The 27,390-nt window shown below is 37.2% G+C and overlaps 1 protein-coding gene across 2 annotated transcripts in view; it reads left to right on the top strand.

Moving 5' to 3' along the window:
- The window catches only part of LOC121385256 (fibrillin-2-like), a 49,507-nt gene extending 22,471 nt beyond the window's left edge, over positions 1-27,036 (top strand). The window contains exons 17-34 of one of the 2 annotated variants that reach the window (XM_041515860.1): positions 580-705; positions 1,763-1,888; positions 2,418-2,534; positions 4,066-4,326; positions 6,379-6,639; positions 7,200-7,319; positions 8,433-8,558; positions 9,570-9,689; positions 11,105-11,230; positions 11,894-12,022; positions 12,974-13,092; positions 13,610-13,674; positions 14,672-14,838; positions 16,065-16,317; positions 16,892-17,125; positions 18,458-18,549; positions 19,870-19,920; positions 20,834-27,036. In XM_041515860.1, the coding sequence (XP_041371794.1) occupies positions 580-705; positions 1,763-1,888; positions 2,418-2,534; positions 4,066-4,326; positions 6,379-6,639; positions 7,200-7,319; positions 8,433-8,558; positions 9,570-9,689; positions 11,105-11,230; positions 11,894-12,022; positions 12,974-13,092; positions 13,610-13,674; positions 14,672-14,838; positions 16,065-16,317; positions 16,892-17,108 (2,333 nt within the window). In that variant the 3' untranslated portion in view covers positions 17,109-17,125; positions 18,458-18,549; positions 19,870-19,920; positions 20,834-27,036. The remainder of the gene's footprint in view (positions 1-579; positions 706-1,762; positions 1,889-2,417; positions 2,535-4,065; positions 4,327-6,378; positions 6,640-7,199; positions 7,320-8,432; positions 8,559-9,569; positions 9,690-11,104; positions 11,231-11,893; positions 12,023-12,973; positions 13,093-13,609; positions 13,675-14,671; positions 14,839-16,064; positions 16,318-16,891; positions 17,126-18,457; positions 18,550-19,869; positions 19,921-20,833) is intronic. The other variant, XM_041515861.1, reaches the window with a different exon arrangement.
- The last annotated feature ends 354 nt before the right edge of the window (positions 27,037-27,390 follow it).

A 27,390-nucleotide genomic window follows, 5' to 3' on the forward strand; every position in this document is an offset into this window, starting at 1 on the left:
AAGGACCACACAGATATTGAGAGAGGAAACCCTCTGTCGCCACTTCATGGGCTATTCTTTTTTTTAATGAGCAGCAAGGGATCTTTTATATGCACCATCACACAGACAGGGTAGTACATACTATGGCCGTTGATATACCAGTCGTGGTGCATTGGCTGCAACGAGAAATAGCCCAATGGGCGCACCGACGGGGATCGATCCCAGACTGACGTGCATCGAGCGAGCGCTTTACCACTGGGCTACGTCCTGCAATGCTATGGAAAATATATTTGAACAAAGAGAATTTTTTTTTGCAGCAGAATGGCACCTGATCCACATGTATGTACGTAAACAGAACACAAATTTAACATGCAGCAAATTGCTTAATGCCCTATTGTATGCCTCAATACCCTCAAAATTAAACATAGTTGCCCGGGCCATGTTCACATAAAAATTAATGTCTCCCCATCCCCCTTGATTCCTCTGTACTTCCAATTATTATGAATTAGTTGCGACAGAAAGCCAGTATATGGAAGGCTGCATATTTAATTTTTGTGGAATTGCATTCCTAACTGTATTTAATTTTTTATTTACTCGCAGATATTGATGAATGTGCACTGAGTCAGGACAACTGTCAGCAAATGTGTCGTAACACGCAGGGAGACTTCACATGCGAGTGTTACGAAGGGTTTTCTCTGAACCGAGACACTCGCAACACATGTACTGGTACGTGGAACCAACGTTTACAGGTTAACTTTATGACAAAGTACAGGGATGTGAGAGCTATGCGGAAACGCGTAAATGCACATTTCCATTTTGTCTAAAAAAAACCCCCCAAAACATGATGTCCAATACTGTTGACCACACATGGTTCATTTGCATGTTTTTACGGTTTCAAGTTTATGATGTGTGCCTTATGTTATAAGTTATAACCAGTTTAGATTTGTTAGCATTGAATGCAATTTTTGTCAGTTCCAGGGGTTGCAAACAACAATTTTCCTTCAGGGGCCCTTAAGTGGCCCCTAGACCCCGGCCACAGTAAGCTTTTTTGTTCCAGCCCCTCTCATATCCCTGAAAGTAAAGTTAAAATTCACTCCAAAATACTTTCTATCTCAACCTTTCTTTTGCAGTTGAAATATATGCTATGATTTTTTTGTTTCTTTTGAGAAAAACCCTCAATATTTTGTCAATAATACATGTCATGCTTTTAGTTGTATTGTTATTGTTGACATCAACTTTTGTGTTTGGGACAATTTCTCATAATCGTTAAGTCCTACATCAGTGAAACTTGGTTTAAGTCCTACCTCAATGAAACTTGGTTTATAGTGAAATCTATGAATGTTCATCTTAATGCACGTTTAAAAACTAAAACAATTATTAATTATTTTAAAACAATTTAGTTAAAACTTTTAATTAATTTGTTTTTATTATGCACAACATTAATGTTGAAAGTTGCACCACAAGTTATAACTTTATTTAGAGAATAAGTTTATGTTAGGTAAGACGTTTAGTTCTGTTGACTTATTGTTATTTAACTGTACAGCAGGGCTTGAAATTATCTGACATTCCTGCCAGATATTCGGTCTGGCTAGCTACAAATTCTGCCGGCCCGAATTGGAAACCGTCCTGATACATGGTTGACTCAAACTGATGTGTCACTATAAATGTTTAAAATAATTGCCTGGAAAAAATGTTGACCGAATAAAACTTGTTGGGACGGTATTATTTCGAGCCCTGTTGTATGAGTATCTGTTTATTTATTGAGTTGCTTTGTTTGTTTCAGCGGTGACCATGTGTTCATCATCCAATAATTCCACATGTTCATTTGGCTGTCGGGTTAATGGGACGGAGGAGGTGTGTTTCTGTGACAAGGGATATACCTTGGCCTCGGATGGTGCTAACTGCACAGGTAAGTTATTCCTCATTACGAGGAAGGAGAACGATGTCTGTTTAAATAAAGACATCACTGACGTCCTTTGAGTGAATAGTACACAGAACATCAAGGCTCAAAATAGTGTCTTGCAGAAAAGACCCCCCCCCCCCCAAAAAAAACCTTGTTTTGTTTAATGACACCACTAGAGCACATTGATTTGTTAATCATCGGTTATTGGATGTCAGATATTTAGTAATTTTGACATTTTCATCTTAGAGAGGAAACCCGCTACATTTTTTCCATTAGTAGTAAGGGATATTTTATATGCACTATCCCACAGACAGGATAGCACATATCACGACCTTTGATATACCTGTCATGGTGCATGACCAAAAACACTTCAAATGTATGGAAATGGATAATCTAACCAATAAAATTTAAGTAAAATATGATTTCGGCTCCAATAGTAAAAAATATTCCTTTAGTGTTTAAAAACTAGGGTATGTCCCTTTAATCTGCCTTTTTTTTCTGTTATTTGATGACTTAAGAATATTAAAATTTTCAGATATTAACGAATGCAACCAGAACATCTGTAAAATGAACTGTAATAACACTGACGGTGGTTTCCAGTGTGGATGTGCGGATGGTTACAAACTAGACATGGATGGTGTTACATGCAGAGGTAATTAGCTTAACTACTTACTCATCCCTTGGTGAGAACATTATGTGTTATTTTTAATAACACATACTTGTTAACACATATGTGTGATAACATTTTACAGACATACAACTGGCTGATGTGACGGACAAGTTAACCTGAAATTGACTTGTCTGTGATGCATAAGTTAGCTTCAAGGGCTAAGGTTTTAGTTGAAAAAGGCTTTTAAATTTATTTTAAAACTGTTTTCTGAAGATATGTAACAAATAGAATCCTACATTTTGTGTCTGTTAGATACTGTTTATCTTACAACTCGTTTAAAAATGTATTTCAACTTGCTTTCGTTCCCTCGTTGTAAGATAAACAGTATCTAACGGCCGCTCATGTAGTATTCTCTATATGTAGTATACCCTATATAAACAACTCGTTGCAAGATAAACGGTATGTAACAGCCGCTCATGTAGTATACCCTATATAAACAACTCATTGCAAGATAAACGGTATCTAACGGCCGCTCGTGTAGTATTCTCTATATAAACAACTCGTTGCAAGATAAACGGTATCTAACGGCCGCTCGTGTAGTATTCTCTATATAAACAACTCGTTGCAAGATAAACGGTATCTAACGGCCGCTCGTGTAGTATTCTCTATATAAACAACTCGTTGCAAGATAAACGGTATCTAACGGCCGCTCTTGTAGTATTCTCTATATAAACAACTTGTTGCAAGATAAACGGTATCTAACGGCCGCTCATGTAGTATTCTCTATATCGTTTATATTCTTTGTCTAAAGATTAGATATACATGTAGCTGCTGGGGCAGATCTAGCATTTTGAGAAGGGTGGGGTGGGGGTGGGGGTGAGTGGCATAGTATCTGTGCGTGTTTGCAGATCCACATATGTAACTGGTTGGTGTGTTTTTTTATTTGTGTATGTTTATTTGTGTGTGTTTCAGTTTGTCTGTCTGTGTGTGTTTTGTGTGTGTGTGTGTTTGTGTGTGTGTGTGTGTGTGTGTCTTTGTGTGTGTGTGTGTGTTTGTGTGTGTGTATGTGTGTGTGTGTGTATGTCTGTATGTGTGTGTGTGTGTGTGTGTGTTGTTTTTGTGTGTGTGTGTATGTATGTATGTGTGTTTGTGTGTGTATGTGTCTGTGTGTGTGTGTATGTCTGTGTGTGTATGTCTGTGTGTGTCTGTTTCTGTGTATGGGTGTAGGGTGGGGGTAGGTGTGTGTATGTTTGAGTCTGTGTATGTGTGTATGTATGTGTGCTTAGGGTGGGGTAAGTGTGTGTGTGTGTGTGTGTCTCTGTCTCTGTCTCTCTCTCTCTCTCTCTCTCTCTCTCTCTCTCTCTCTCTCTCTCATATATATACATATATATATATATATATATATATATATATATATATATATATATATATATATATATATATATATATATGTCTGTTTTTTCTCTCTCATGTGTGTGCTTCTGGTGGGCAAACAATTTATGTACTCAGTGCCTTCCTATAACCACCCCCTATTTCCGACACCTATGCTGTATTTCACTGTGTTACTTTTTAGTGTGTGACAGTGGTTCTTATGGTCCCAATTGTGAAAATACCTGTACCTGCAACATCACAAACACTGAATCCTGCAATGCCACTGACGGGACATGCACGTGCAGACCAGGCTGGACCGGGTCCACTTGTAGTGACGACATCAACGAGTGTTCTGGTAGCCAGCCCATCAACTGCGGGACTAACGGACAGTGTGTCAACCAACCCGGCTACTACAGATGTGAATGTCAGGTTGGGTTCGTACGAACAGGAAGCCTATGTACCGGTGAGTAACTCGACACGTTGATGATTATCAGGGTTATGATGATGATTTATGATGGTGATGATTACTATGATGATGGTGATGATGATTATGATGATGATGATGATTATTATGATGATTAAGATGATGGTGATGATTATGAAGTTGATGATTACGATGGTGATGATTATGATGATGATAATTATAATGATGATTACGATGGTGGTAATGATTATGATGATGATTACGATGGTGGTGATTATGATGATGATAATTATAATGATGATTACGATGGTGGTAATGATTATGATGATGATTACGATGGTGGTGATGCTTATGATGATGATTACGATGGTGGTAATGATTATGATGATGATTACGATGGTGGTGATGCTTATGATGATTATTACGATGGTGGTGATGATGATGTTTATGATGATGGTGATGATGATGATTATTATCATAATGAAGATTATGATGATGATTACGATGGTGGTGATGATTATAATGATGATTACGATGGTGGTGATGATTATGATGATGATTACGATGGTGATGATGATTATGATGATGATTACGATGATGGTGATGATGATTATGATGATGATTACGATGATGGTGATGATGATTACGATGGTGGTGGTGATGATTATAATGATGATTACGATGATGGTGGTGATGATTATGATGATGATTACGATGGTGGTGATGATGATTATGATGATGATTACGATGGTGGTGATGATGATTATGATGATGATTATGATGATGGTGATGATGATTATGATGATGATTACGATGATGGTGATGATGATTATGATGATGATTACGATGGTGATGATGATTATGATGATGATTACGATGATGGTGATGATGATTATGATGATGATTACAATGATGGTGATGATGATTATGATGATGATTACGATGGTGGTGATGATTATAATGATGATTACGATGGTGGTGATGATTATAATGATGATTACGATGGTGGTGATGATTATAATGATGATTACGATGGTGGTGATGATTATAATGATGATTACGATGGTGATGATGATTATGATGATGATTACGATGGTGATGATGATTATGATGATGATTACGATGATGGTGATGATGATTATGATGATGATTACGATGATGGTGATGATGATTATAATGATGATTACGATGATGATGATGATTATGATGATGATTACGATGATGGTGATGATGATTATGATGATGATTACGATGATGGTGGTGATGATTATGATGATGATTACGATGATGGTGGTGATGATTATGATGATGATTATGATGGTGGTGATGATTATAATGATGATGATTATGATGGTGATGATGATTATAATGATGATTACGATGATGGTGGTGATGATTATGATGATGATTACGATGATGGTGATGATGATTATAATGATGATTACGATGATGATGATGATTATGATGATGATTACGATGATGGTGATGATGATTATGATGATGATTACGATGATGGTGGTGATGATTATGATGATGATTACGATGATGGTGGTGATGATTATGATGATGATTATGATGGTGGTGATGATTATAATGATGATGATTATGATGGTGGTGATGATTATAATGATGATTACGATGGTGGTGATGATTATGATGATGATTACGATGATGGTGGTGATGATTATGATGATGATTACGATGATGGTGATGATGATTATAATGATGATTACGATGATGGTGGTGATGATTATGATGATGATTACGATGATGGTGATGATGATTATGATGATGATTATGATGGTGGTGATGATTATGATGATGATTACGATGGTGGTGATGATTATGATGATGATTACGATGGTGGTGATGATTATGATGATGATTACGATGGTGGTGATGATTATGATGATGATTACGATGATGGTGGTGATGATGATTATTATTATGATGGTGATGGTGATGATAATGTAGAGAATAATACAATGAACGGTTGCCAAATGTATCTAACAAGTGAAAGTGAATACCATGTGATGAACAGGTTCTACAATACCACTTCATGACGTAATAAATGAATTCTCCACATTTCAGCGTGCGATGGTAAAACTAAGTATGGCGCTAACTGCAACGAGACTTGTATGTGCGTGGCTGCCAACACGGACCAGTGCAACACTAAGAATGGCACATGTTCCTGCAAGCAAGGCTGGGAGGGTGCTCGGTGTGACGTGAACATCAACGAATGCCTTCGTCCGAAAGTGTGCCCCATCGTGCATGACCACTGTGTGGATAACAACGGGTCATTCAGCTGTGTCTGTGATAGCGGATATTCATTGGTCGGTCAGACGTGTGTTGGTGAGTGGTCCGTATTTGTAGTCTATACTCGTCCAATATATGCGTTTTGTCCCTGTCTGTCTGTCTTTCTGTCTGTCTGTCTGTCTGTCCATCTGTCCATAGGTCTTATTTGTCTGTCTGTCTGCCTGTCAGTGTGTCTATTCCACATATACACAGGTTTTTCAATTTGTTTTTCCATCTGTCTGTCTGTTGCCTGTATGTCTCTGTCTTTCGACTGTTTTTTTGTCTGTCTGTTGCCTGTATGTCTGTCCATCTGTTTGTCTATCTCTCCACCTGTCTATCCACCTATCTGTCTGCCTGTCTGTTCATCTATCTGTCTGTTTGTCTGTCCCACATATATACAATTCTTTTACAGTTTGTTTTTTCATCTGTCTGCCGACTGTCTGCCTGTGCCTGTCGACTGTCTGTCTGCCTGTCTGTCTGTCTGCCTGCCTGTCTGCCTGCCTGTCTGCCTGCCTGTCTGTCTGCCTGCCTGTCTGTCTGCCTGTCTGTCTGCCTGTCTGCCTATCTGCATGATGTGTTTGTTAAAGACTATAACAGTTGTGTATGTTTTGTTTCAGATGTCAACGAATGTTTGGATGCCGCCCTGAACAACTGCCAGTTTGCCTGTAACAACACTGAGGCTAGCTACACCTGTTACTGTCCGGCCGGCTACACCGGGACTGGCAATAACTGTATAGGTAAAACGGTTATCACTGGCCATTTCCACATCCCAGTCCTTGACTACATCTTAGTCCTTGTCTCAGTTCATGTCTTTTATCTACATCCCAGTCCTTGACTCTTGTCCTCATCCCAGTTCTTGTCTGTTGTCCACATCCCAGTTCTTGTCTCTTGTCAACATCCCAGTTCTTGTCTCTTGTCAACATCCCAGTTCTTGTCTCTTGTCCTCATCCCAGTTCTTGTCTCTTGTCCACATCCCAGTCCTTGTCTCTTGTCCTCATCCCAGTTCTTGTCTCTTGTCCTCATCCCAGTCCTTGTCTCTTGTCCACATCCCAGTTCTTATCTCTTGTCCACAGCCCAGTTCTTGTCTCTTGTCCACATCCCAGTTCTTGTCTCTTGTCCTCATCCCAGTCCTTGTCTCTTGTCCACATCCCAGTTCTTGTCTCTTGTCCACAGCCCAGTTCTTGTCTCTTGTCCACATCCCAGTTCTTGTCTCTTGTCCACAGCCCAGTTCTTGTCTCTTGTCCACATCCCAGTCCTTGTCTCTTGTCCACATCCCAGTCCTTGTCTCTTGTCCACATCCCAGTTCTTGTATCTTGTCCACATCCCAGTCCTTGTCTCTTGTCCACATCCCACTCCTGTCTTTTATTCACATCCCCAGTTTTCACAGTATAAAACTTAATGTTATGTTTATTTTAAAGGGACATTCCTGAGTTTGCTGCAATTTTAAAGATGTTATCGACCAACAGAGACTTTTTGACGACTGTAATTACATATCAAATATATTTTTCTGCATAAAATATTAGTGAATGTATATTAAACGTGTTTCTGATCATTCTAATATTTGTACTGGGTTAAATTTCATTTATTTCCTAAAAAAGGTTGTTGTTTTTTCGTCCGTACGAAATTATTTGAAGACAAAATCCAGTTTGGGCTTCTTACAAATATTAAGACGACCAGAAACACATTGAATATACAGACACTGATATTCTAAACAAGAAAATATATTTAATATGTAAGTTTAATCATAGAAATATTTTATTAGTCGGAAACGTGTTACAATGTAGCAAACACGGGAATGTCCCTTTAATATTTCAGCTACTGACGTATCTATTCTGCTTGTTTAACTTCAGATGTAGATGAGTGTGTGTTGAACACAGATAACTGCCAGATGGGATGTACAAACACGAACGGATCCTTTGTTTGTACGTGTAACAACGGCTACACAGTCAGTACGACTGATCCCTCACGGTGTGATGGTAAGTGAGATTAAAGGGTATTGAAAAAAAATTGACTGCAAATTTATTTTTTGGTTCATGCAAATAAGAACCAAGGAAACCCAATGTATGACTCCGCATAGAGAAACATACAAAAGTGTGAACATCGGGGGTTTTTTTCAGTTCATATGAGCCAAAAAATAATTGCGGTCAAATTTTAAAAATAAAATTTATATTCAGAATTTAACAGTAAATGTCTCAATTTGTTTTGTTTAGTTTTAAATATATGCCTATGGTATTGTTTGTGTAAACTTCATTGATACTTATTAGCCTATGTCACGTAAGAATGCAAATGTTCATTCACTATTGTTTGAATTAGGTGATTGCCAAATGACGTACTTTTTATAAGCGACGCCACACACTTTACACTGTGTTTTATTTGACACTTGAATTTTTATATTGATGTTGATCATCATTTTATTTCTTTTTCCATTACCACAGTTTGACACCCAATAGCCGATGTATTTTTCATGCTGGGGTGTCGTTAAACATTCATTCATTCATTCATTATAAGCGACGCCATTTCCACTAGTCTTTTCAATAACTGTTATGAAATTGAAATAACGTTTAATAAAAACATGCAATGTCATCTTCTGGTATTGGGACTACAACTTTGGTCTTTTTGTTTTTAGACGTGAATGAATGTTTGAGTTCGACTCTGAACACCTGTATGTCTGTCTGTCTGTCTGTCTTTTGACAGTCTGTCCCTCTGTCTGTCAACTGTATGTCTGTATGTCTGTCCATCTGTTTATCTGTCTATATCTCCATCTATCTATATGTCTGTCTGTCCATCTATCTGTCTGCCTGCCTGTCTGTCCACCTATCTGTCTGTCCACCTATCTGTCTGCCTGTCTGTTTGTCTGTCCCACATATATACAATTCTTTTAATTAGTTTTTTCATCTGTCTGCTGACTGTTCGTCTGTGCCTGTCGACTGTCTGTCTGTCTGATGTGTTTGTTAAAGGATATAACAGTTGTGTATGTTTTGTTTCAGATGTCAACGAATGTTTGGATGCCGCCCTGAACAACTGCCAGTTTGCCTGTAACAACACTGAGGCTAGCTACACCTGTTACTGTCCGGCCGGCTACACCGGGACTAGCAATAACTGTATAGGTAAAACTGGTTATCACTGGCCATTTCCACATCCCCGTCCTTGACTACATCTTAGTCCTTGTCTCTTGTCCACATCCCAGTTCTTGTCTCTTATCCACATCCCAGTTCTTGTCTCTTGTCCACATCCCAGTTCTTGTCTCTTGTCCACATCCCATTTCTTGTCTCTTGTCCTCATCCCAGTTCTTGTCTCTTGTCCTCATCCTATTCCTTGTCTCTTGTCCACATCCCACCGGCCTCGGTGGCTTCGTGGCAGGCCATCGGTCTACAGGCTGGTAGGTACTGGGTTCGGATCCCAGTCGAGGCATGGGATTTTTAATCCAGATACCGACTCCAAACCCTGAGTGAGTTCTCCGCAAGGCTCATTGGGTAGGTGTAAACCACTTGCACCTACCAGTGATCCATAACTGGTTCAACAAAGGCCATGGTTTGTGCTATCCTGCCTGTGGGAAGCGCAAATAAAAGATCCCTTGCTGCTAATCGGAAGAGTAGCCCATGTAGTGGCGACAGCGGGTTTCCTCTCAAAATCTGTGTGGTCCTTAACCATATGTCTGACGCCATATAACCGTAAATAAAATGTGTTGAGTGCGTCGTTAAATAAAACATTTCTTTCTTTTTTCTTTCTTGTCCACATCCCAGTCCTTGTCTCTTGTCCACAGTCCTTGTCTCTTGTCGACATCCCAGTCCTTGCCTCTTTGTCGACATCCCAGTCCTCGTCTCTTGTCCACATCCCAGTCCTCGTCTCTTGTCCACATTCCAGTCCTCGTCTCTTGTCCACATTCCAGTCCTCGTCTCTTGTCCACATCCCAGTCCTCGTCTCTTGTCCACATCCCAGTCCTCGTCTCTTGTCCACATCCCAGTCCACAGCCCAGTCCTTGTCTCTTGTCCACATCCCATTCCTTGTCTCTTGTCCACATCCCACTCCTGTCTTTTATTAACATCCCCAGTTTTCACAGTATAAAACTTAATGTTCTGCTTGTTTTAAAGGGACATTCGTGAGTTTGCTGCAATTTGAAAGATGTTATCAACTAACAAAGACTTTTTGACGACTGTAATTACATATCATATATATTTTTCTGCATAAAGTATTAGTGGCTGTATATTAAACGTGTTTCTGATCGTTCGAATATTTGTACTAGGTTAAATTTCATTTTATTTCCTAAAAATGATTTTTTCTTTTGTACGTACGAAATTATTTGAAGACAAAATCCAGTTTGGGCGTCTTACAAATATTAAGACGACCAGAAACACATGGAATATACAGAGACTGATATTCTAAACAAGAAAATATATTTAATATGTAAGCTTAATCGTAGAAATATTTTATTAGTCAGAAACGTCTTACAATGTAGCAGACACGGGAATGTCCCTTTAATATTTCAGCTACTGACGTATCTATTCTGCTTGTTTAACTTCAGATGTAGACGAGTGCACGTCGAACACAGATAACTGCCAGATGGGATGTACAAACACGAACGGATCCTTTGTTTGTACGTGTAACACCGGCTACACGGTCAGTACGACTAATCCAGCACAGTGTGATGGTAAGTGAGATTAAAGGGTATTGAAAAAAATTGACTGCAAATTTATTTGTTGGTTCCTGCAAGTATGGACCGAGAAAACCTGATGTATGACTCAGTGTAGAGGGTTATACAAAGGTGTGAACATCGTTTTTTTTTTTTTCAGTTCATACTTGCATGAGCCCAAAAATAATTGCGGTCAAATTTTTAAAATTAAATTTATATTCATAATTTAACAGTAAATGTCTCAATTTGTTTTGTTTAGTTTTAAATATATGCCTGTGGTATTGTTTGTGTAAACTTCATTCATACTTATTAGCCTATGTCACGTAAGAATGCAAATGTTCATTCACTATTGTTTGAATTAGGTGATTGCCAAATGACGTACTTTTTATAAGCGACGCCACACACTTTACACTGTGTTTTATTTGACACTTGAATTTTTATATTGATGTTGATCATCACTTACTGTTTTTCCATTACCACAGTTTGACACCCAATAGCCGATGTATTTTTCGTGCTGGGGTGTCGTTAAACATTCATTCATTCATTCATTCATTCATTATAAGCGACACCCTTTCCACTAGTCTTTTCAATAACTGTTATGAAATTGAAATAACGTTTAATAAAAACATGCAATGTCATCTTCTGGTATTGGGACTACAACTTTGGTCTTTTTGTTTTCAGACGTGAACGAATGTTTGAGTTCGACTCTGAACACCTGCCAGTCGCCGAGTGAAACGTGCGTGAACACGAAAGGAAGTTTCCGCTGTGACTGTGCGGCTGGGTACACCACAAGCAACAGCGTGTGCATATGTAAGTGACACTCATTACATACATGTTTATGTACAAAATCGGTGTTCAAGACAAATTACAATTTCTGGCAGGGGGTGGGTCATAAGCCCAGCGGTAAACCATTCACTCGATGTGATTGGTCTAGAATCGATCCCAGACGGTTGGTCCATTGGGCTGTTTCTTATTCCAGCCAGCGCACCAACGACTGCTATATCAAAGGCCATTATATAAATTAAGACAAATTACAATTCCTGGCAGGGTTTGAGTCATAGCCCAGTGGTAAAGCGTTCACTCGATGCTGTCGGTCTAGGATTCATCCCCGCCGGTTGGTCCATTGGGCTATTTCTCATTCCAGCCAGTGCACCACGACTGGTATATCAAAAGCTGTGGTATGTGCTACCCTGTCTGTGGGATGGTGCATATATAAAAGATCCTTTGCTACTAATGGAATGAGGTAACGGGTTTCCTCTTGAGGATATGAGTAAACAATTACCAAATGTTTGACAACCAATAGCCGATGATGAAACAAATCAAAGTGCTCTAGTGGTGACATTATATTATACAAACTAAACTTTTTAACTCGTGCAAAAAAAATTTGCAGGTTACTTCCCCACTTCACAAAATTATTTCCCAGTCTAGATTAACCCACTAAACATACCAGCCAACTAGCTGAAGTGTGTGTCCAGGACAGCATGCTTGAACCTTAATTAAATAAAGTAGCAATGGAATGTGTTGTTTGTCAGCTGCAAGACTGGCATATCAAAGGCTGTGGTATGTACTACCCTGTCTGTTGTATGTTCATATAAAAGATCCCTTGCTGCTAATCGAAAAGAAGCTCATGATGTAGTGATAGTGGGTTTCCTCTCTCAATATCTGTGTGGTCCTTAACCATATGTCTGATGCCATATAACCATCAATAAAATGTGTTGAGTGGGTCGTTAAATAAAACATTTCCTTCCTTCCTTTCTTCAGCTGCGAAGACGTCCAATCTGATAACTCTGAGACTCGATATCACGGACAAAGATGTGGCGGTCCGTGCGGGAATTGCCGATCCCAGATACATCGCACTGGCCCGGTTCATTGCCGAAGGGGTGCGTACATCAGAGATTCTTTACATGCATTGCATGTCACTCGGAATGTTTCAAATGTTTCGCCATCACTGGTGTATTTGTAAAAAGCTGTGGTATGTGCTGTCCTTCCTATGGGAAAGTGCATACAATAGATTTCTAGGTGGGACGTAGCCCAGTAGGAAAGGGCTCGCTTGATGCGCTGTCCTCTCTCAAAATCTGTGTGGTCCTTAACCATATGTCTGACGCCATATAACTGTAAATAAAATGTGTTGAGTGCGTTGTTAAATAAAACAGTTCCTTCCTTCCTCTCAATATATGTGTGGTCCTTAACCATATGTCTGACGCCATATAACCGTAAATAAAATGTGTTGAGTGCGTCGTCAAATAAAACTGTCGCTTTCTTCCTTAACACTAGGGGTTGAGCATTGTTAAATATTTCTTTATTAATAGGTGTGGATTAGAAATGTTCTGGGACGTCACGAAATGTATTCCTTTCTTTTCTATGATGACTTGATGTGAATTAAATCTTCTATTTCAGATATATCGGTTACTGCTGCCTCTTATTGGTAATAGCTTCCTGCCTGTCAAAATTGAAAGCCTTGGGTAAGTTGCCAGTATTTTTTAACTTAAAATGAAATACCCTAGTTTTTAAACACTACGCCATATCTTTTTACTATTAAAGCCATTTTTGATAACTTAAATTTATTTAGAAGTGTTTTCATTTTATTATTTAGAATATTCATTTTCATACATTTGAACTGGTTCTTGTCTTGTAGGTTTTTGTAATGCCCCAAAATGCATTTTTCATCATTCACACAAAGCACGTTCATCTGATAATAAGTAATGATTATCGGGTCAATCTCTAGATATTTTGAGACAGTATTTCCCTGTTTAAACATCACAGGTGTTAGTGTCTGTGTTATAACCATATCCAAATATGTTGCAAGTAGTTTGTGAATTAACTGAACTTAGTGTTCGTTTTCACGGACTGAAACTAAGGGTTACTACAGCTATTTCTCCTTTTTTTTTTCTTTTTTTTTTTCTATTGTTTATTGTCACCAGATACATAAGCAAAGTCAAGGTTAAGGGGCCTTGAATCATTGCTGTACATGGTATTATTGTATATACATAAACAATGTGTGTGTGTGTGTGAGAGAAAGGGAATGAGAGAGAGAGAGAGAGAGAGAGAGAGAGAGAGAGAGAGAGAGAGAGAGAGAGAGAGAGAGAGAGAGAGAGAGAGAGAGAGAGAGAGAGAGATATCTATTAGCGAGAGAGAGAGACAGAGAGTGAGAGAGAGACAGAGACGCACATAGAGAGAGAGACAGAGAGAGAGACACACATAGAGAGAGACAGAGACAGAGAGAGAGAGAGACACATATAGAGAGAGAGATATGAATGTACTATTCTGTCTGTGGAATCATGCACATAAAAGATCCCTTTCTGCTCATCAAACAGAGTAGCCCAGCAACAGGTTTGCTCTCATATTATCTGTGTAGTTCTCAACCACTGTATCTGATGCCGTATATATAACGGAAAATAAAAATGAAATGAGTTGAGTGTGTCGTAAAAATAAAAAATTCCATTTTTGTTTTTGTTGCAGTATTGGAAGTGTTATCGCACGCGTTACCCTCGAGATCGACAATTCGAAGACGAACCATTCGGCTTCGAAACTGGCCAAGGGTATCGATCACATGCTCAATGTGGGCAAGATTCCCATAAACGGGGCGAACACCACCATTTTGGAGGCCAAGTACGGAACAGTGCCTTGTACGTATTCAAATTTATGTCTTTTTCTTTTATTTCATATTTAATGTGCTGGGGTGTTGTTTGCATTCCTTTCTCTGTTTTTCGTATTTAATGTGCTGGGGTGCTAGAATTCCTTCCTATGTTTAATAATTAATGTGCTGGGGTGTTAGAATTCCTTTCTCTGTTTCATAATTAATGTGCTGGGGTGTTAGAATTCCTTTCTCTGTTTCATAATTAATGTGCTGGGGTGTTAGAATTCCTTTCTCTGTTTCATAATTAATGTGCTGGGGTGTTAGAATTCCTTCCTATGTTTCAGGTTTAATGTGCTGGGGTGTTAGAATTCCTTCCTATGTTTCATAATTAATGTGCTGGGTTGTTAGAATTCCTTTCTCTGTTTCATAATTAATGTGCTGGGGTGTTAGAATTCCTTCCTATGTTTCAGGTTTAATGTGCTGGGTTGTTAGAATTCCTTTCTCTGTTTCATAATTAATGTGCTGGGGTGTTAGAATTCCTTTCTCTGTTTCATAATTAATGTGCTGGGGTGTTAGAATTCCTTCGTATGTTTCATATTTAATGTGCTGGGGTGTTAGAATTCCTTCCTATGTTTCATATTTAATGTGCTGGGGTGTTGTTAGCATTCCTTTCTCTGTTTCGTTTTTAATGTGCTGAGGTGTCCTTATCTCTCCAACCGTGACAGGTGCTTGTCTCTTGTGGATACCCACCATTTCCCCATCAGCTTTTTGCTGTGGGCTTAGTCTGATCACTTCGGGAAGTGTTCCGTAGTTACTTCTGGCATTGTTAAGAGGCACTTGTAACCACTGTAGGCAGAAGGTTAATAAATTATATAAATTTATATACCTGACAGTTGTATATTAATAAATGCTGTTTAAATAACCGGCAGTGACTGACGAGTATGTGTGATGTTCTGTCACTTGTATATTAACAAGGGGACGGGATGTAGTCCAGTAGTAAAGCGCTCGCTTGATGCACGGTCGGTTTGGGATCGAACCCTGTTGGTGGGCCCATTGGGCTATTTCTCGTTCCAGCCAGTGCACCATGACTGGTATATCAAAGGCTGTGGTATGTGCTATCCTGTCTGTGGGTTTCCTCTGTCTGATTGTGTCAAAATGACTATATGTTTGACATCCAGTAGCCGATGATTAATAAATCAATGTGCTCTAGTGGTATCATTAAACAAAATAAACTTCAACTTGTATATTAACAAATGCTGTTTAAATAACCTACAGTGACTGAACAGATGAGTGCGTGTGATGTTCTGTCGGTGCTGGAATCGTGCCAGACCGGTGACGAATGCCGCCTGGTGGATGACGAACCGCAGTGCCTGCCGATCATACACACGACCAACCAGCTGCCTCTGATCATCGGGCTCGGAGTCGGTATCCCAGCATTCATCCTGCTTCTCATCATCATCATCTTCCTGTGCTGCATGTGGGGAAAACGCCGGAGGAAGTTATCGCAGCACGACTCGTCGGAGGACAGGTATGAATCTGTACTGAGCTCAATAGGGTGGTGTGGTAGGGCAGTCATCAGGCATTTTGGTGCTTCTCTGACTGTGATTAAGAACTGACAGTTTTTCATTTTGGATTCATCATTTTTGCTTCATCTGTGCGTGTGTGTGTGTGTGTGTGTGTGTGTATGTGAGAGAGAGAGAGAGAGAGAGAGAGAGAGAGAGAGAGAGAGAGAGAGAGAGAGAGAGAGAGGAGAGAGGGAGGAAGAGAGAGAGAGAGAGAGAGAGGAGAGAGAAGGAGAGAGAGGGGGGAGAGAGGGAGGGAGGAGAAAGAGGGAGGGAGGAGAAAGAGGGGGTTGGAGGGAGGGAGGAGAAAGAGGGACAGGGAGGGAGGGATAAGAGAGGGTGGAGGGGAGAGAGAGAGAGGGGAGAAAGAGAGAGAGTGTGTGGAGAGTTAGAGAGAGAGTGTGGAGAGTTAGAGAGAGAGTGAGAAATGAAATGAATTGGTTGCAGATTGAGCGGGCAGCCAAAACCATGATGCGCAGTCGGTCTATGATCGAGGCCTGGATTCATATTAAACCTTTTTGTTTGTTCAGTTTTCTTCAGAAATAATGCTTTCCGAAGTGTGTTTGCCGGGCAGCTGCCGACGAAAGGAAGCTGGGGGGCAGCCCGTTACCAGATGTACTCCCCCGACACGTTGTCCGACGCAGCGTCGAGTCGCAGCGGGGAGAGTCACGGTCGACTGCTCCGCTCCAAAATCGCTGGTAGAGGTCGGTCGGACTTCCAGGACACACCGTGGTATGACAATTCAAGTGTTCCCTGAGCCACTTTCTACCAGGGGTAAGTATTCTGTTGGAAAAAATACAATAACTGGTTACTGCCTTAAAGGCATACTGTCATGGATTTAAGGACCTTATTTCTGTATAAATGGATAATAACTAAAAATCACATTAATTATTGGAAACCAAATCTAGCTATCGCATCACCTTAACTGAACCATGATGGAGTGAAATCCATGTGAACCCTCTCGGCAACTTTAGTTTAGTAGCCACGCTCTATTTAGCCACAAATTATTAGGGAAACCCCTCTTTGTTGTCCAGTGTAAGACTTTTTTTAAATTAGTATTCTAGAGTTAAATATGGAAAGATTATGCGTGGGATTGATTAGTTTTTAGTTATTTGTTACAAATAAATGTGAAAATAACAAAATATTGTACTTTCAACTTCGATATAGGACCTTCAAAATTTAAGTTTATTCTTCTACCCGAGGTTAGTCCTCACGAAAACAAAATATGCAGAATATACTGGTTAATGTTTTAAGATGTAGATTTTATTCTTCTTTCTTATTGGGGGTGGGGAAGAAGAGAATAATTGGTTACTGCCTTATGATACAAAGTTTATCAATCCCCATCAGTGGGCTCATTGGGCTATTTCTCATTCCAGTCAGTGCTCCAAAACTGGTGTAACAAAGGCCTTGGTATGTACTATCCTGTTTGTTGGATGGTGCACATACATTTATATACATGTATATATATACATATATATATATAAAGATCAAATTTCTATTTATTTCCTAATACACTCGATAACACAAAGCACATTGACTGTCTACTACCAGTGGTGATCGGTGTTCAGATTTTCACCAATCAACTGGTAAAATCACGCACTACGGTTAACTTCAAGCACTTTTGGTGGTATTATAGAGGGGATTATAATGACTAACTGGAGTTTGGTTCAAAAAGGACTGGCAGATGGCGAGGGTGGCAGTAAATTGAAGGAATTAAATAGAGATGAAAAGAAATTGGCAGTAGGCAGGGTTGGCGTTAAATCAGGGGGCAATAAATCAAGGGTACACTATATATATTTTTCAAATAGGCAAAATTATTGAAAGGTACAGGTAAAATCCTGTTTGGGCTACTACAGTCATTAAGATGAGGTGCATGTTCCATGAAACAGTCTTAGTGATAAGATCACCTGAAGTAAACACTCGTTACAGCCAGTGCACCACCACTGGCATATCAAAGGCTGTGGTGTGTGCTATTGTGTAATATCATATATATCACATATATATATGTGGATGTGGTGTGGATGTGGATGTGGATGTGGATGTGGATGTGTATATATATATATATATATATATATATATATAATATGTTGTAATTTTTGTTACCAGGGCAACTACCGACACCCAGAGATGGGGAAGAAGCACCGACGTCGAACTTCTCCTGGGAATACATGTTCCGAGTTCTTGAGCCGCATAGAAATGTGAGTTTATTTATTATTGTATAATATCGCAAATTCACATACAATGATACTCCTCTAAACTGGATACCCTCAGGACGAAGTAAAACGTCCGGTATTAAGAGGTATTCAGTTTAGCCAGATTTCCTTCTATACTGATATTTAAAAAGGGGCTGTGAAAAATGTCTGGTTTATAGAGGGAACTCCTGTTTATAGAGGGAACTCCGGTTTATAGAGGGTCTGGTTTTGAGAGGTTTCACTGTAGTTGTCTACCTTGTTCATAGTTATGGGCAGGATGTAGATCAATGGTAGATTGCTCGTCTGATGTGTGGTCGGTCTGAGATCGATCCCTGTCGGTGGTCCCATTGGGCTATTTCTCGCTGCAGCTAGTGTATCATGACTGGTTTATCAAAGGCTGTGGTATGTGTTATCCCGTCTATGAGATGATGCATATAAAAGATCCCTTGCTACTGTCCTGGACGGAGGAACCGGCCGAGCCCGGTACTTGTGCCCAGGACAGGTGTGCGCTACAACAGCTTGCTCTGAATGTGCACGCTGAACAATTTGCAATTGGAATTGAATTGGAATTGAAAAATGTAGCGAGTTTTCTCTCTAAGACTTATGTGGAAATTACCAAATGTTTGACATCTAACAGCTGATGATTATTAAATCAATGTGCTCTAGTGATGTCATTAAACAAAACAAACTTTTTTAAACTTTTGTTAAATAGTTGTCTCCCTTTTTCGATCTCAATTTTTAAATGTAGTATACAATGTATGGTTATTCCCCCTGTTAAATTTAGTTGTTCTTTAATAGATAGTTATCCCCCCTGTTATGTGTAAATGCTCTCCCCTGTATCTGTCTGTAACTGGCGTACCTATGTACATACAATGTATGGGTTGCCCCCCCCCCCCCCCCCCCCCCACCCCCCCCCCCCCCCCCCCCCCCCCCCAATGTAAAATATCTTACATACATTTATCTATATTGTATCTGTATATTTGTATCTACAGTAAAATCCTTCTCAACTGAACCTGACTTTAAGGAATATCCGACTTAAAGACGTTTTGTTTTGTAATAATATTTAAAAAGGGACCATGAACAATGTCCGGTATTTAGGGAATTCCAGTTTACAGAGGGTCCGGTATTGAGGGAATTCCAGTTTACAGAGGGTCCGGTATTGAGGGAATTCCGGTTTACAGAGGAAAAAGAAAACGTTTAGTGTTAAATGCATACAATGACTATATAACTGAGTTATAAAAGTAATGAATTTTGTTTTAGCTATTTTTCAAATGATGCCTTTGTGTGAAGTGATGTTTTGCAATGTTTTTTAATGTTTTATTTCAGTTTGAAATCCAAAGACCAGCAGTTACTCCAGCACCAAATCGAGTGTATAAAGTAAGTCTCTGTCCTCTTTGTAGTAGTGTAATATAAACGTTATAACACACAACAGAAACACAAATATTTCAATTTATTACATACCTATTCAATCTTACTACCCGGTATATTGATAATGACATTTTAAAAATGTGTAATAAATTTACTTTGTATCAAACATACATTTATGTGCGATCTGGACCGGAACTTTTAAATGGGGAATTCCCTTTTTACTTTTACTGCAGTTAGCGCCTTTTATTTACTGACATCATATATGATTTACAAATGATGTCACTTCATACTTGAAACATTACACAAGGCTGCCGCAGAGTAAGATTCTCAAGGTTAAGTAAATCCATGAAAGGAGTTTAGATCATAGATTTAACAAAGTGTTATCATGTTAAATTAAAAATTATTCTTGTAAAACATAAAACAAGGTATGTAATAAATACAGAACTTCACATGTTGTTTGCATATCCTATTTATTGCACTTGTTTAATTTGTGAAAGAACATACAGTTTTGGAGCAAATGCTCAAATTTGTGCAAAAACAAAAGCAATATTCAGGCAAAAAGAGCTGACCTGAAACATTTTCACTATGTATTTCCACCATTCTACCCACAATATTAGTTATAATCCATGTAAAAAAAAGCATAGTGATTCGTTTTCAACCCTAGATAGCTGTTTGGCAATAATGCTAGTACATGTCCATATAAATATAAATGTTGCTATTCAGATTAGGGCATTTTTGTTTTATTCGGACAAAAAGATCAATCTGCCCTCTGTACACGTATAATTATTTGAATATTAAACTGACTGAAATAATGTATTCTTGTTTAATTTATGTATTAAATATAATAGATCAAAGAATAATAACATTCAGGTTTGTTTTGTGTAAATATGAAATAATAATTTAATTTTTTTTCTATTTTCAGGATGGGAAAACGAGACCTGATTCATTGGCGTAACAGTGTCATTAACACCAGACGTTATTCAAATTATATACATTATTGTCTAAGCCTATTTTCATGCCATCCAGTGGTGTATGGAAATAACATTTTTATGGACTTTTAAGCTATATACACTGCTTGTTTGGAGGGGTTTTGTTTACATAGTTAACCATCCAGGCTTTCCCTTGGTCTCAGGAAAAGCTGGAAGTCTGTTGTGAAAAGTCCTGGGACAGAAAAGTATGGATTTCTGAAGAAAACAAAAACAACCCATCAAAATGCATGAAATGAAATTCTTAAAAAGAAATCCAGGAAAATGTTGTTAGATTTAAATGTCTTATGACCGATTGCTTTTTAAGTTTACTAAGATGACGATTAACTGTCATTCTGTCTTACATTATTATATTAAATTGAATATTCTGTACAATGTTTATTTGAAAAAAAAGATACTATCTGGTTAATATCCAAATTGTAATTTTTTTGTGCTGAAAGTTTCATGTAATTTTTAATAATTAACAAGAAAACAGAGCAATAAGCCAAATGTTGAGGAATTATATTGTGATATGAAAATAGCAGCCATTTTAACAAATGTGTCAGCTCGGTTCAGGAGATATAAAAACTGTTGAACAGCAGACCTTGTTTTTGTATACAAATCTGTAAAAAGATCTCCAATTTACTTTTACAATATCTATCACGAGCCATTTCAGATTTGTAAATTTAGAATACCGGGTAATAAAATATACACAACAATTTATTTTACATGTTTTATTAATTGGAAGTTTAAAATCGTCGAAGATTGCAGTTCTATGTGTTTTCAAATGTTTCATATACAGATCGGTAAAGGATCCCCAATTTACTTTACAATATTTTTCTTGAGCCATTTTTAACTTTAAATTTAGAATAATAAAACATACATGACAATTTGTTGTACGTGTTTTATTATTGTAAGTTTAAAATCATCAAAGATTGGTATTCTGTATGTGTTTTTAAGTTGTTTTAAATTTAAAGATTTTAAAATCATCAAAGATTGATATTCTGTGTGTTTTCAAATTGTTTTAAATTTAAAGATTTTTTATCATTTAATCTTCAATGAAAGAAGAAAAAAGGTAGATTCGAATGACTTGTAAGAATGTTCTAAACCTTACAGAAATAGCATAATTTGTTGTATATAGAGCATTGGCACAATCATGCATACGTTTGCATACTACCATTACGGGAAAAGTTGTAATATGTTCATCATAGTGCAAATACAACTTTTCACCTCATTATTTGTAAATATTGGTTTTACTACATATGAATATTTATTTGTTCACCCTGATGTATATAATAAATTTGAATATATAGCTATGGATGAAAAAACTATTTTTGTATCAATATTATTTTTACGACAAAGGGTATATTGATTTGTTTATTAAACATGTTTTACAACTTGTAGTGGATTATTGGTTAATGTGTGTGTATATGTTTTATAAAAGTTCCTTGTAAAGAGATTGTCCTTCATTTACCACCATTGTAAGACGAAGCAGACTAACAGATGTTTCAATCACACAAGATACGTAGTAAATACATTTTCTGGTTCAAAATATCGGTGTGTGTGTGTATACAATGTGTTTCTGTTTGTCCTAATATTTGTAACAGATCAAATGTTCTTCCTAATATAATTATTTTTAAATAGGTTCAAAATTATTTGGAATGAATGAATGAATGAATGAATGAATGTTTAATGATACCCCAGCACAAAACTACATAACGGCTATTGGGTACTAAAAAAAGATAAGTTTATGAATAGGAGTAAATTAAACTTTTATAATTATGTAAAAAAAAAATCTGTATAAATATGTGGGAAAAAGTAAAATACAATACGAATATCAAAGTATAAATATTTTAAAACTGGGTAAAAGAAAATTACAATACGATTATCAAAATATATATATTTAAACCTTTGGGTTAAAACACTACAATGCAGTTATCAAAGTAGGTGTATTATTGTCGGATAAAATCCAATTTGAACCATTTCAAACATTAAGATGGAGAGAAAAACATTGAATATTAAAACATTGATATTCTAAACTAGAAAATGTATTAATATGTTGAGACATCGAAAAGGCTCTGTTAGTCGACAACACGTTACAATTACAGTGAACTGGGGGACAACCTCTTTTCAGGGAGGTAAGTTTGTTTTAAGACAAATGTCTACTCTTTACCTGTGAAATAGTCGGGAGTCATAAGCAGTTACATAAACATGGACTGTGGGATATAGTGCAACATATAATAAGCAATTACATAAACATGGTCTGGGATATAGTGCAAGTTATGTTAATCTGCCTTACTCACTGTCAAAACTGTCTATAAAGACCACCTGAAAAGATATCCGACATGTAAGAGTAGGGTTTTTTTTTAACCGAGAGGTAAATAACACATGCTTTCATGTACATTTGAGGACTATCAACTGGTGGCGGTGGGGTGGGTATGTGCTGTATATATAAGTCAGTTTTCGTTCCTCAACTTTTACACTTCTTCACAACTTCCTTAGCTGTGACATTGATATTCGAAATCATCTTTCAGTTTGGTGAATATTTTGACCAGGGAGCCTTATTTTGTTGTCGTTTGTTTGGGTATAAAAAACTGATATGGTTACACATGTCTATAAAACCAAATTTGGCCAAATTGCAAAAATAGTGGTGTTACACAAGGTACCACTTTTACCACACAAACATTTAAAGAAACTATTAACCAAGTTTTATTTGGTGCAGATGTATAAAGTAGACAGAAGACCATATCGATTTATTTTAACAATATCAATACCATACCTTAAACAAATGCCTGTGCCACCCCCTCCCCCCCCAAACCCCCCCCCCCCAAAAAAAAAAAAAACGAAAAGAAAAAAGTTCATATCACAAAATTAAAAAGAACATGTCTATCTCATTATAATTACAATTAAAAGTATATCATGTAAATCATAAGTGGGTCCATTTAAAAACATGTTACTTTTTGGTGGGTGGGTGGGGGTGGAGATGCAATAATGTAAAAAGGTGTAAGACTTTTAAATAAACTTTCCTCTCTTTCACATTGAAGAATTCTTTGAAGTCCCAACAGGTGATCTCTATACACAGGTGATCTCTATACACAGGTGATCTCTATAGACATCATGCACTCTAATAATTATATATTTCAGATTTTATTATTTGTATATTTTCGTAGCATTGTATAGTATACACCTGGAAATTAACTTAGCACATCCTAGTTTTTAACGTATGGCTTATACTTTGCAATTAATTGTGAACTTTTCGTGTGTACAAAACACTGAAATTATAGTTTTGTGTGTACAGAGGATATTGAAAAAAGATTAAAAGCAAGTGACATTGTCGTTACATCAATATTTAATGTATTCTAGAGAAAAAGACAGAAATATATATATATAATATATATATATATATATATATATATATATATAAGCATGACACTGTTTGATAATTAAGTATGGAGCTGGAATCATACTGATGTGCTTCTCATAACTAATTTATTCACGCCATCTCGATTAATACACAGTAGATACAGGATACGTAAAAAGTCAATATCAGTTTAAATTCCGTTGGCATGGATATCTACTCCTAGGCGCCGTTTTGTCTGCAATACAATTCAAATAATGCTTAATTAATTCCCAGGTGTATAAATATATTTTGGTTAGTGCAAATATAAGAAATTAAAACACTGCAAACATTTTTTTGGTGTGAAATGTTCATGCATGGACATCTTCACAAATTGAGGGTGACGGTTATGTAACACCATTGTTTTTTTAAAGAATTGTTTTTAAAAACATTGTTGACAGTCATGTTAAAAAGAATTTAATTTTAATAGGGTTTCAAGAAAATATACCGTGTTTGTAATCAGTGAAAGTAAAATGTAAATGGTGGATTAATGTAGTTGCATTAATACATAATTTGTAAAAATGGGTAAAGATATTTTGAAGCATAAAGTGTTATATCATTAACTTTTTTCAACATTCTTCTATGACCAAGTTATTTCAAATTTTGGGACACAAAACAGTAGCGGATCCAGTGAAAACCGACCATAACCTTTAAGGGGAAACGTGATTATATTAACTGTTGTATGTAAAAGGAGAGAAGTCATCACATTTGGATCCCCCCCACTTTCAGAAATCTTGCATCAGCGCCTGCAAAATAACATTAGCTCTTGTCATACTATCGTTGACTTCTAAGATAGAATTGATAGTGAGATAGGATTAGGGAAAAGACTTTATTTCTAGTCAGTCGAATAAATGCATCAGTGGTTTTACACTGGACATACACGTGTTCATCACGCCTTAAATGGCCAGTAGAGCACTGGCCGTGATACCCCCCCCCCCCCCCCCCCCCCCCTCCCATTCATAAAAACAACAACCTGTTTTTAATGTTTTAACGTCCATCTGTGAAAATCTCTCCCATGAAGAGCTTTAAAAGGCAAAATAGTATCTACTTGGGGACATTCTTATAAAACATTAAAGTCAATTTGTTTTAGCCAAGTCATCAAACGTTAACTGCATTAAACGTATTTATGTGAGGGATACTTTACCAAGCCTCGAATCTGGGTACATAAGGAGTTATAAACATGAAGCCAAATATCGTGTACACCGTTTGTTACAGAGTCATTGACTTCTAGTATATCGTATAATTTAGTCACAGTGACCTACTTGTTAACACACTTTCACAAAACTGAATATTGTCTAAAACAAATGGATTGTATGCCACAATCGTGTCTCCCTCGTTTTATTCACAAACACATTTTAGAATTATGTCAAAAGTGTTGGTAAATGTCTCTATATATGCATATAACAACTGTTGCCACTTATAATGAATTCATAGGCCAAAATATAAAAAAGTGTGTTTTTGGTAACATGAATTTATTTTAGAATCAGCGGACAAAATGTGAATCATTCAGGTTACCAAAAAGACTATTTTGTTTCTAGATGTTATTTTAGTTTATCCCCCACCCTCCTACTTTCAAATTCTCTCCGACATGCCTGCCATCAGTGACCATTATGCAATTTTATACCAATATTTTATATAGTTGTGGAAACTAACTGAAGAGTCGTTTTACAAAACTTGTTCATATAAAACTGGAATAACCTCAAACATATGATTATTTGATAGACTGTACGCGGTCAATTGTACAGTATATATTCCGAAATGGATTAAATACCCATATATGTTCGATATAAATTGTGGTATATAAAAGAATACACAGATATAATTGAAACAAACAAACAACAACAAAAAAACAAACAACTAACATTAATTCAATAATGTTTCTCAGTTTCACATCTTGTTTTGTGAAAGCACTCTTCAAATCTCCACATATTGTTGGGTTCAAAGGTGACTGGTGTAATAATGTGGTTATGTAACCTTTGTGGGATATAAACATATTCTCTGGGTACAAACGATTTTTGTTTTGATTCTTAGTTGGCCAGTCTCAAAGCCTCGGCCTCAGATATAACTTTAATATTTAATAAGTTTTTGTTTTTCTTTCTTTTTTGCATGAAGCGTGATTCATCTCTGACCTAGTTACTGATGCTTAATGGTAAAAGAGCTGTGCTCGTTGATGACGGAAAGACACGAGCATTAAAGTTGTGATTTCGTTCTACATCGTAAAATACTCGTTAAACGATTAGGGAGATGAAATCGTGGCTTTAAGACCGTTTGTGTTTTACATTTGTAAAATAACCGTTAAACGATTGGGGAGATGAAATCGTGGCTTTAAGACTGTTTGTCTTTTACATTTGTAAAATATGTTAAATGAAGGGAATTTTATCATAAATTTGTGTTTTAAACACATTTTAGAGTCAAAATATTACAGGTGCGTACAGGTCGGAGGGAAATTATTTAAAGTACGGAAGGAGAGCATACGTTGGGGGATGGGTTGTTGCCAAATTTTAAAAGAGTCATTTGCCAAAGTTTTCTTCAGTTTTTTGTTCTTTTTCAGTTTTTTTCCCCCGTTTAGTTTTTGGGTGATGATTGTACACGTGTGTACCGTAATAAAATGTTCTGTATTCTGAACCAGATAGGGATAGTCTGCAATATTTGTGAACTACATAAACATACACAGGGTGTTTGTGTATATTGTGATATATAAATATATTATACATATATACTTGTATAAATTAGTAATAATAAACAAATCTTATTTATTTTAAACATTTTCCGATTTTGTTTTTACTATACAAAGTTAAAGTTTGTTTTGTTTAACGACACTACAAGAGAACATTGATTAAGTAATCATCGGCTATTGGATGTCAAACATTTGGTAATTCTAATGCAGCAAGGGATCTTTTATATTCACTTTTCCACAGACAGGAAAGCACATATCACGGCCTTTGACCAGTTGTGGTCCACTGGTTGGAACGAGAAAATCCCAGTCAGTTAAATGGATCCACTGAGGTGATTCAAATCTGCGACGCAAGTAAAAAAAACGCGATCGACCTAGGATTGATCCCCGTCGGTGGACACACTAAGCAATTACTCATACCAGCCAGTGCTTCAAAATAGTGA

The sequence above is a fragment of the Gigantopelta aegis genome, chromosome 11 (assembly GCF_016097555.1).
Source record: "Gigantopelta aegis isolate Gae_Host chromosome 11, Gae_host_genome, whole genome shotgun sequence".
Taxonomy (NCBI): domain Eukaryota; kingdom Metazoa; phylum Mollusca; class Gastropoda; order Neomphalida; family Peltospiridae; genus Gigantopelta; species Gigantopelta aegis.